We start from the raw sequence: 11,254 nt of genomic DNA on the forward strand, positions 1-11,254 counted from the left end.
TAGCCATTTTATCTATACAATACATTTCATATTTTTGTTTACTTTATAGCATTCAAAATAATATGTCACTTCAACTCTACTCATCACTTCTAGAACAAGCACATTTGGTTACCCATTTGGTAACCCTAACTACTTTAAACAATGCAGAAACATAATCATTGATTAACAGTTCAATATAAACAAAACACATGGATGATTGTTATGCATGTACCACAAAATTTAAGGAAAAACACATGTAACAATTCATGAATCAATTGAAGGAAAAAAGCATGAAACAATTCACTCAATGGTAACACTTTATAATAACTTTAATGAATAAGCATTCTTACTTTTATAATGTTTACATTTCTAAATAATTTACAATAATTTATATAAACCTTCAACATGTACGGTATATTGGCTTATTCAGTAAAGTTATTACAATTACATCAACTACTTTTTAACAGCTGTCCATTAAAATCCCTGAGATGTCATCAATTGACAATTAATAGATTGCATGCTCTCTGATTGTAGGACTTAAACACAAAATACAATATCTGTGGGGAGCATTAACACTTGAATCCTCAGTGAACACATACAAGCAGTCTGCAGACAAGGCTAAAGCAATAAAAAAAAATGTAAATACTTCACTGCAATATCTGTATTGCTTTATCGTTTCAGTATCTGGGGAAAAATGCATGGACTTGCTGACACTTTCTGTTTGCTTACTTTGCTAAATTTGGAGTACAGCTGAGGCATTGGCCTGCACTGAGCTTCGTAGCATCAACTAACTGTTTTTGAAATGATCTCGAACCAGTTCTTTAAGGCCTCTCTACAAGTCCTCCAAACCGCTCGTGTCTACTTTGACCTTAACAAAGAGCGTATCGTCTCTCACGTATATGGCGTTCTTGGGTGTCTCCAGCTGGGCATGCGAGGCAAAGCACTGGAAACCAGAGGCCACGTTGGTGGGGGCGGTGGAGGTTGCAGCGGCCGAGCCGGGCCGGTGGAAGCTAGTGTTTTCCGGGTCGGGTTTGAAACTCATAGTCAGGTGGTTGTTGGTGCCGCTCTGGTCCAGCACTGACAATGACACAGGCTGTCTGAAGGGCCAGGGCAAGAGGGGGTCGAAGTCGCCCCTCATGAGGACCACGTAGAGAGACAGGTGGGTGTCCCGGCCGGCCCCGTCACCGTTCAGGTAGGCCCTGGCGGCCATTTTGTAGCCACTGCGGCCCGTGTGGAAGGGCGCGCTGCTCAGGCACGGTCCCTGGCCTTGAGACCTGGCCTCCTTCCTCTTGCGGTAGTCGCGGAGCTTCCAGATGAGCTTGCCGTCGTATGAGGTGGACTCGAGCTCTCTGAAGTGCTCCTCGTTGCACTCCAGCTGCGCCGTATGTATGCTGAGGAGGCGCGAGTGGCGCATGTAGGTCTCCTTCAACTCCCCTGGGGGAAAGATGGGCGATGGAATTTTTTATACTTTAATTAATCCACGTCACTACAATGTTAATTATTTGCTTACAATCGCTTAAAAGCCTTAAAGACTTAAGATCATTGGCCTAACAGTTTTGAGTCTTTCCATAATCTGTTACAAGCCTTGGAGACTTTAGCTTATTGCCCTAAAAGTCTTGCGTCTTCCAGTAACCCGGGATTGGTAACCACTGAGTTACTTGAATTCTGCCAAAGACAGAGGCAGTTTTACCATAATTCAAATAACCCAGTGCCAGTTACATTTCACAAGACCCACTTTTCACACTTCATGGGCTTACTGTCGGTGGAAACCATAATAATGAACTCTAATCCACCTTTAGTTCACCCAGACCATTAAGGACCCCCTCCACTCACCCAGGTGGTCTTTGAGCCCCTCCGTGACGGACACCTGCTGTCTGAGAGCGTCCAGGGACGCTCTGATTTGGCCCAGTTCCTCCCGGGCCACACCAGGGCCAAACACACTGGACAGCTCCTCGAGCTGGAGCTGGACGCTGGAGATGTGATCCCTCTGCTCCTCCAGAGACCTCTGTACACGCGCGACCAGAAAACGGTAACACTTTCTTTTCAGTACTGCTATTTACATGGGTAGTGTTCATAATCATTAGGCACCAAACAAAATGTTTTCAAACGTTTTCTGTTGCATGCCCTCAAACACAATCAAGGTAGTCTCTCCTCTTATGTGAATCCTAAAGTTTTGATTCCTATGACCAAAGGATTATATTAAGTGCAGTGTGTGAATGAATGATTCCTGCTTTGGGTTCCATTAACAGCAACAGCAGTGTTTCTTACCTGTACTGCAGACAGAGAGTGCATTATTTCCATAAATAATTTTAAGGTATTTTCAGATTTGATTGAACAGAGAGAAGATGCAAGTGGGGAAAGATTGAGAGTGGCTGTGTAAAAGGGCAGTAGGCCAGATTCAAACCTATACCTACACTGTAGAAATGCTGCAACATTACCACTAGACCAGCCAGGCCTCTGGGTGTTGTATTGGTTACAATACAGTACTGCTTCTTACCTGTACTGCAGACAGGGTGTTGTCACATCGGCTGACCTGCTGGGCCAGTGGGCGGACTTCCTTCTCCAGACCGCTGACCTGGCGGCTCCTCTCCTGGAGCTCCTTGTGCCTCAGCAGCACCTCCTGCTGGAGGATTGCCATCTGCCGGGTCAGAGGAATGGTCAGTCTCCAGGTACAACTTGCCCTTTGGTACATTGATCTAGGCACCATAAGGGCTGAATCCTAACTTGAGAAAGGTTCTGGGTAGTGATCGGTCCTACCTGTGTCTCCAGCTTGGTGTTGCTCCCCAGAACCAGGAGGATATGGTCATTGAGAGCGGTTTCCTCATGGACTTGAACTTGGGCTCTCTTCTCCTGTCCACACAGAAAGAAATAACAATTAGTTGTATGGCAATCATCTGTTGCCATACAACTGCCTATCATGTCGAGACATGTTTAGGAATTATAACACTCATTATACATACTGTATTGACATTAACTTGTCACGATGGGTAAGGCTGTTGTTGAACCAAGACAAATTCATATCTGTGTCTTTTGTATAGGACTAGTTCATATAAACACCTATTACCATTACTGAATAAGAATATGAACGTAACATGTAAAGTGTTGGTCCCATGTTTCATGAGCTGAAATAAAAGATACCAGAAATGTTCCATTTGCACAAAAAGCTTATTTCTCTCAAATGTTGTGCACAAATTTGTTTACATTCCTGTTAGTGAGCATTTCTCCTTTTCTAAAATAATCCATCCACCTGACAGGTGTGGCATATCAAGAAGTTGATTAAACAGCATGATCATTACACAAGTGCACCTTGTGCTAGGGACAATAAAAAGCCACTCTAAAATGTGCAGTTGTGTCACACAATACAATGTCACAGATGTCTCAAGTTTTGAGGGAGCGTGCATTTGACAAGCTGACTGCAGGAATGTCCTCCAGAACTGTTGCCAGATAATTTGATGTTAATTTCTCTACCATAAGCCACCTTCAACGTTGTTTCGAGAATTTGGCAGTACGTCCAACCGGCCTCACAACCTCAGACCACGTGTAACCACGCCAGCCCAGGACCTCCACATCGGGCTTCTTTACCTGCGGGATCGTCTGAGACCAGCCACCCGGACAGTATTTCTGTCTGTAATAAAGCCCTTTTGTGGGGATAAACTCATTCTGATTGGCTGGGCCTGGCTCCCAAGTGGGTGGGCCTATGCCCTCCCATGACCACCCATGGCCTAATTTATTTATTTCAATTGATTGATTTCCTTATGTGTAACTCAGTAAAATAGTGTATGTTGCGTATATATTTTTGCTCATTCTGACACTCTCAGACAGATACTCTGGAGACCGTATAGACATTTCTTATTGTGGTGAATTGTTACAAGGCTGTCGTTTTATCACCACACGACATCTGTGTCAGCCACTACCCATCCAAGAGGGTCGAATAAGGACTTTGACCCATTGAGAATGCAATCATTGCGACTTTGGAGCTTCCAGCCCAGCCGATCAATTGTGCGACTACAACTAGACTTCTTATGGCGTAGAATTAGATTCCAAAGCACAGAGAGTGGGAGAATATGTCCACCAACCCGGACAAAGCAGCCATATTTCTTAAAAACACAGTCCGTCTGCACCTCAGGACACTGGTCAGCATGGTCTTCAAGCTGTGTGATAGAGAGAGAGAGTACATTAAAAGCAAAGAGGTGTTAGTCAGAGAGGGAAAGTGAGGGGGAGGGTATAAAAAGGTGAAAAAGAGAGGAGAGAATAGAAGTCAGAAGGATAAGTGAGATTGGGTGAGATGTAGAAGCAGGAACCAAATTAGTTCTACACACTCATACAGTTTTACAAACAGCTGTATAGTGTATTATACACCGAGTGTACAAAACATTAGGATCACTTTCTAATATTGAGTTTCATCCCCTTTTCCCCCTAGAACAGCCTCAATTCATTGGGGCATGGACTCCACATGGTGTCGAAAGCGTTCCAAAGGGATGCTGGCCCATGTTGACTCCAATGCTTCCCACAGTTGTGTCAAGTTGGCTGGATGTCCTTTGGGTGGTGGACCATTCTTGATACAGACAAACTGTATCAACTCATTGCTTTCACCTGGATTCACCTGGTCAGTCTGTCATGGAAAGAGCAGGTGTTCCTAATGTTTTGTACAATCAGTGTATGTGCTTGTGGCAAAATGTCAAGGAATATAGAAAATCCTTCTTCAAACAATAAATTAGTCTCTTCAAACAATACATTCAGCAAATAAAACAAATATTATGGTCATATCTGAATATTCACCATGCATCTTTTAATCATCTGGGAGCATTTGTTGGGGCACTTGATTTCAACCTCTGGGCATGAATGCCTCTCATGATCCTGGTGGAGTCCGAACAGAAATAAGTGATTATTAAGAAGGATGTTCCTTCTTAGTGACTTACAGTATCATATCATAATAGACTGAAAAGAGCTTTGTTCAAGTGTTCTCTAAGGCACTTGTAGTTTTGTGAACTCTTAAGAGATTGCAGTAAGTGTGAGGGATTCAAACATATATTCAAGTCACTTGCGCCACATGTTGGGAGAATTACTGTATGTAATTCCCAGACTGTAAAAATAATCTTTGGCTAAATGTAGTACAACCAAGGGTTAGAGGGGAAACACAGTTGAAGGACAATCCACTTCCTTAATATTACTTGTTATGATATGGGTGGTAGCATAGCGTTAGCACAGTTAGGCAACACATTTCCAGGATACACTTCCACACTCCATCACCAGGTGGCAGCAATCAGGTCTAGATGCTGAGCTAAGCCTTGAGAAACACATCAGGTGCAGCCAATTAAAGTGATTGTCAGTCTGAGAGAAAGAGAGGAGGCCAGAAGCCCCCCAGCCACCCTTTTGTTTGTTTCTTTGTGTTAGTTAACCTTTTTGAATGGGCAGGCCTTTTCGTAGTTTGGTTTTTGTACATATTTATTTTGTCACCATCTGAACAAATAATAATAGCTTGGACTGGCTGACCAAAAGATCAAGACGGAGCTGGCCTTGGACCTAAGTTGAGGTAGCTGTGTCCCGGGTACACGCATTCAACACCTAGGTGCATACAGTTATTTATCATGTACTGTATATGCACTTAAATCCGGTTACCTAGGCCTAAGACACCTAGACATAACGGGTGCGGCAAAATCAGTAGGCTAGTTATGGGTTTCGTAACCGAGTAAAAATACTATGTTGAGCCTGAGGACTGTTCCACCATCGTAGAAAATCCCAAATAAACCGCCGGGTACAACGGCACATCGAAAGTCCTCATTTATATCATAAAACTTCAACCCTGACCAATGTAAGAGTTAGAACATATTAAAACAGACTTTTATAAAACAGTCAATTCCTCTGGCACTCACCTCGAGTTGGCAGCATGTGTAAGGATGCTTGCAGTAGTGACAGGGCTCCATACGATAGGAGCAGCTGATTCTGAGGTGCTCCTGCAGGTCCTTACGTTGCATGATGTCACTGCAGCCTGCATTGGAACACTGCAATGACTCAAACTGACATGCCTGTAGATGCTCCTGAGAAAGAGAGAGAGAGGGAATGTATCACGTATCAAATGTTTGGTCGTGTTGTTGTCTGAGCATTTGTTAATGATTTATTTTACAGTCCTGTTTTAGCTGGCGGAAATACTCTCGTATTTACTACAGCAACGGGTAACATTGGGTACTTGTGGTGTCTTGTGGGATTTACCTGCAACCGACATAATGTCATTCTGTGAGAGCAGTTGGGGGAGTTTGTGCAGTAAACTTCTAAATTTGAGATCTCCCTTTTGCAGCAATTGTCTTGGAAAACCTGCAGGAAACGGTAACAATTGTGTAGTATTGTTTTACATTTCAAGAAACTCATGATTTGTTTAATTTCTGTCAATAAAATCGTTTGTCTTACAAATTAAGTAGGTTGGGTGTCTTTAAAGTTTAATGAAAAGTAAAACCCCCAAAAATATTTTTATGTACCAATGAAAATACAAAGTAGACATCAGTTGTGTTATCAGTAAAACTGCGAAAGTAATTCTGAATAAAGTATTTCTTGATATATTTAGCTTTCTTCCCAAAGAACCATAGTTTCTTAATCTCACCTCATCAGATTTGATCAAACCTCTGTCCAAAGGACAGGCAGGGGTGGTGGCTGGGGAGTTTTCCCTGCACAAAAGAGAGCATCACATTTCAATATGATTGCTGACTTTTAATTTATGACATATGCTACCTACAGTATCAAAGAATGGCCCTTTAGCTCAATGGGCTAACACATGATTAAAGAGTGAATTCAGAATTGTATAACTTGATTAATTCACAAATTTAAAATGTATATATTTAAAGGCTGAATCACCTGAAATCAACTACAATCCACTCCATATTTGGTTTGATGTTACTTTATGGTCATGTGGCCATTTAAAAAAAACAAAAAAAAACAATGCTCAAATGCTTTCATTTCCAATCTTGTGGTGTCTGAAGTTTGCAGTGGCTGTTTTAAAAAAAGAACCAAACCATGGATTCATTTCTCCTGGCCCATGGACTACTTTCAGGGTGAGAAACCACCTAACTTACAATTAGAAGACACTCTTATCCAGAGCGACTTATAGTAGCGACTGCATACATTTCCATACTGGTGCCCCATGGAAATTGAACCCACAACCCTGGCGTTGTAAGCGCTCTGCTCTACCAACTGAGCCACACAAGACCACTTCAAATTGTAAAATCCTGAACTTCCCCATTGAGTTGTGACAGATCTTGCACAATTGTGTGCTGATTCCAGTTCAATTTCAGTCAGCTTGGAGTCATTTTTTACTTGAACAATAATACAATCTTCAGAGGGGAAAGGACCATTTTCAAATCGCAAATAGAATTTCGATTCAACTCCTAGATTGACTGGAATTAAAATGGATTTGACCCAAAGTCATACCCCCCCCCCCCCCCCCCCAAATAAATCTCACTGTGTATATGGACACATAACATGCAGTAAATGGCTGTTTTATTATCACTACTATTCTTACAGGAGTCCTTGGATGCAGCGGTAGCAGAAGATGTGTCCGCAGCCGGTTTGGTGTGGGTTGAGAACTACTCCTTTACAGGTGGGACAAACATAGTGCTCTTCCAGCTTCTTCACAAACTTCAAACTGTGCTGCACTGCAGTCAAGTCCGATTCCCACGGTCCCGCCACTCCCGAATTCTGCCTGGAGAGTCCTCCGGATCCACTCGGGTCACTCTCCTCTGTTGCCATGGCAACCTGTAGACTGACAGGTGTGCGGTAGATGTTGGACAGTTTGTAGACCTATGCAAATGTACATCTACAAAGAGTCTGTTGACATGAACATTTCCTATTCCAGAAGTCCTGCAATTGACTGACTACCTGCATGACTTTGACATTCAGAAAATCCCATTCAAAGCTCTCCATAATGAGATATAGGCCCAACATTTGTGCATGAAAGTGTTTAGTAAATAGGGGGAGGGGTTTATGTAAAATCCCCACATTTTAAAACAAACCTATCTTTTTAAGGAGTTTATTCACATGGACTTATAACCAAGGCCGTAGCTACATATGAGGACACCGAGGGTCTGGACCTCCTGTAATATTTTTGAATACAAAAAAATATATTGTCACTGACTGACAGTCACTTAATTAGACCATGACTGTTAACCTTTTTTTAGATTGGTAAATTAGTTGTTAGTCTAGCCAGCTAAACTGTCATGGCTGAATTACCGACCCGGGAACGCAAAGCATGTACCCAGGTGTCCTGATCTCCAAGAGCCCACATTCATTCTGGTAGTCACTCTCACTCATATCATACAAACATGGCAAAACGTGTAGAATTGCAGGAAATTGGCTGTAAAACTGCAACAACATATCTGTAATGCAAACTTATTTGTTGACCTTTTTGTTAATAAAATACTTTTTCTGCCAACAGATCCCTCTGTACATATAAAATGATAGTTTTGAATTCCGGTGCTGAGTTGATGCGAGTTAAGGTGTAGTGGCTAATTGTATAGCTAATATGCTACAGTTGAAGTCGGAAGTTTACTTGCACCTTAGCCAAATACATTTAATAAACTTAGTTTTTCACAATTCCTGACATTTAATCCTAGTAAAAATTCCCTGTCTTAGGTCAGTTAGGATCGCCATTTTATTTTAAGAATGTGAAATGTCAGAATAATAGAGATTTATTTCAGCTTTTATTTCCTTCATCACATTCCCAGTGGGTCAGAAGTTTACATACACTCAATTAGTATTTGGTAGCATTGCCTTTTAAATTGTTTAACTTGGGTCAAATGTTTCGTGTAGCCTTCCACAAGCTTCCCACAATAATTTGGGTGAATTATGGCCCATTCCTCCTGACAGAGCTGGTGTAACTGAGTCCTCCTTGCTCGCACACGCTTTTTCAGTTCTGCCCACAAATCTTCTATGGGATTGAGGTCAGGCCTTTGTGATGGCCACTCCAATACCTTGACTTTGTTGTCCTTAAACCATTTTGCCACAACTTTGGAAGTATGCTTGGGGTCAATGTCCATTTGGAAGACCCATTTGCGACCAAGCTTTAACTTCCTGACTGATGTCTTGAGATGTTGCTTCAATATATCCACATAATTTTCCTACCTCATGATGCCATCTATTTCGTGGTGCACCAGTCCCTCCTGCAGCAAAGCATCCCACAACATGATGCTGCCACCCCCGTGCTTCACAGATGGGATGGTGTTCTTCAGCTTGCAAGCCTCCCCCTTTTTCCTCCAAACATAATGATGGTCATTATGGCCAAACAGTTGTATTTTTGTTTCATCAGACCAGAGGACATTTCTCCAAAAAGTACGATCTTTGTCACCAAGTGCAGTTGCAAACCGTAGTCTGGCTTTTTTATGGCGGTTTTGGAGCAGTGGATTCTTCCTTGCTGAGCGGCCTTTCAGGTTATGTCGATATAGGACTCGTTTTACTGTGGATATAGATACGTTTGTACCCGTTTCCTCTAGCATCTTCACAAGGTACTTTGCTGTTGTGCTGGGATTGATTTGTACTTTTCGCACTAAAGTACGTTCATCTCTAGGAGACAGAACGCGTCTCCTTCCTTGAGTGGTATGACGGCTGCGTGGTCCCATGTTGTTTATACTTGCGTACTATTGTTTGTACAGATGAACGTGGTACCTTCAGGCGTTTGGAAATTGCTCCCAAGGATGAACCAGACTTGTGGAGGTCTACAATTATTTTTCTGAGGTCTTGGCTGATTTCTTTGATTTTTCCATGTTGTCAAGCAAAGAGGCACTGAGTTTCAAGGTAGGCCTTGAAATACATCCACAGGTACACCTCCAATAGGCTAATTGACATAATTTGAGTCAATCAGAAGCTTCTGAAGCCATGACATCATTTTCTGGAGTTTTCCAAGCTGTTTAAAGGCACAGTCAACTTAGTGTATGTAAACTTCTGACCCACTGGAATTGTGATACAGTGAATTATAAGTGAAATAATCTGTCTGTAAACAATTGTTGGAACAATTACTTGTGTCATGCACAAAGTAGATGTCCTAACTGACTTGCCAAAACTCTAGTTTGTTAACAAGAAATTTGTGGAGGGGTTGAAAAATGAGTTTTAATGACTCCAACCTAAGTATATGTGAACTTCCGACTTCAACTGTATATGTTTGTAGATCGACTGAGGTGAATGAAGCTACAGCAACCAATGTTATAATGGCTGGGGTCATTTTAGCTTATTTTTGAGGTTCTCCAAATAGCAATTTAGTGATTTTAAATTGTATAGAAATGCAGTTAATGAGCTTCAACGGAATTAACATCTATTGAAATAATGGTGGGGGGGCTTCCAAACCTCACTAAAACTCAGACCCTAGCTACAGCCCTGCTTGTCGGGATGTTCAGAAAGGCATTAGTGTGTGGTAAAGTTTCCATCTTCTAACATGTTTTAATGTTAAATCAAGGAAAATATTCCTATGATTCTCAATCGGCACCCATGAAGGACCGTGGGTCGTCCGCGCATTGTCTCATCAGAATCTCCCTTTCAGAAATCCCCCTAGCCTTGTTTGTGGTTTAGTGTTGGTGGAACCAGCGATTCTGTCTTTGGGGTAACCCCCTCGCAGCCCCCGGTAATGGTGCGCGGCAAATCCTTAATGAGACCATGGACAATTTAAGCAGAACATGGCTTATGTTTTATTACATTAACAGTTCGATGGTATTCATTGACGTTATATTGAGAAAGACAAAAAGCCGCAACAGAATTATGCGCTCTTTGCAGCACTACAATATCGGGGAATCCCCACTGCTGAAGAACAGCATAATTAGTTATGATTCCAATAGATGAAAACATCATGATTATTATAAAAATAGATTATTTTAATGTTAAGACGACATCCAAGGGAGTTCTGTATTTATATTGTTTAGTCAAAAAGGCACACTGAAATGAGTTTGCTTTCGTTTTCATAGCCTACATAATTAACAACTGTTGCATTGAAGATCTGAGCAGGCAGATCTTACCTTGTGCGTTCTTACCGTGTCTTTAAAAACGAAATGTGCGACGATGTTCTTGATTTACTTTTGTAATTTACATCCACATTCATAAGGCAAAAACGTCTGCACAGTACGGAGTGTGTAGCCCATATACGTCACAACTCGGCGTGCCGCAAATTCTATATGAGCGGAAAATGTTTCAGGAAGTGAATGTAATGGCACTGTGTTCACGGTTCACACCCTTTAAATGATCGTATCCTGAAACGCGGTCAAATAAAATGTATGTTTGGCACCTTGCATAGCCTCCCTGAAGCGTA

The 11,254-nt window shown here is 41.9% G+C and overlaps 1 protein-coding gene across 1 annotated transcript; it reads right to left on the reverse strand.

Moving 5' to 3' along the window:
• LOC120033051 (TNF receptor-associated factor 5-like) lies at nt 1–11,097 on the reverse strand. Its single transcript, XM_038979337.1, has 11 exons — nt 10,980–11,097; nt 7,490–7,729; nt 6,575–6,638; nt 6,190–6,291; nt 5,853–6,017; nt 4,759–4,836; nt 4,056–4,130; nt 2,737–2,829; nt 2,477–2,617; nt 1,813–1,984; nt 1–1,413 (listed from the first exon to the last, which is right to left on the reverse strand). Exons 1-11 carry the CDS (start codon nt 11,045–11,047, stop codon nt 812–814), a joined length of 1,800 nt encoding a protein of 599 aa, XP_038835265.1. The 5' UTR covers nt 11,048–11,097; the 3' UTR covers nt 1–811.
• Between the last annotated feature and the right edge of the window lie 157 nt (nt 11,098–11,254).

The sequence above is a fragment of the Salvelinus namaycush genome, chromosome 39 (assembly GCF_016432855.1).
Source record: "Salvelinus namaycush isolate Seneca chromosome 39, SaNama_1.0, whole genome shotgun sequence".
Lineage (NCBI taxonomy): Eukaryota > Metazoa > Chordata > Actinopteri > Salmoniformes > Salmonidae > Salvelinus > Salvelinus namaycush.

Coding starts and splice junctions, on each gene's coding strand:
- LOC120033051 (XM_038979337.1), bottom strand. CDS start 11,047: ATGAATGTGGATGTAAATTACAAAAGTAAATCAAGAACATCGTCGCAC. Junction 7,730..10,979: donor ATTTCGTTTTTAAAGACACG/GTAAGAACGCAC, acceptor CACACCTGTCAG/TCTACAGGTTGCCATGGCAA. Junction 6,018..6,189: donor TGACATTATGTCGGTTGCAG/GTAAATCCCACA, acceptor TCTCTTTCTCAG/GAGCATCTACAGGCATGTCA.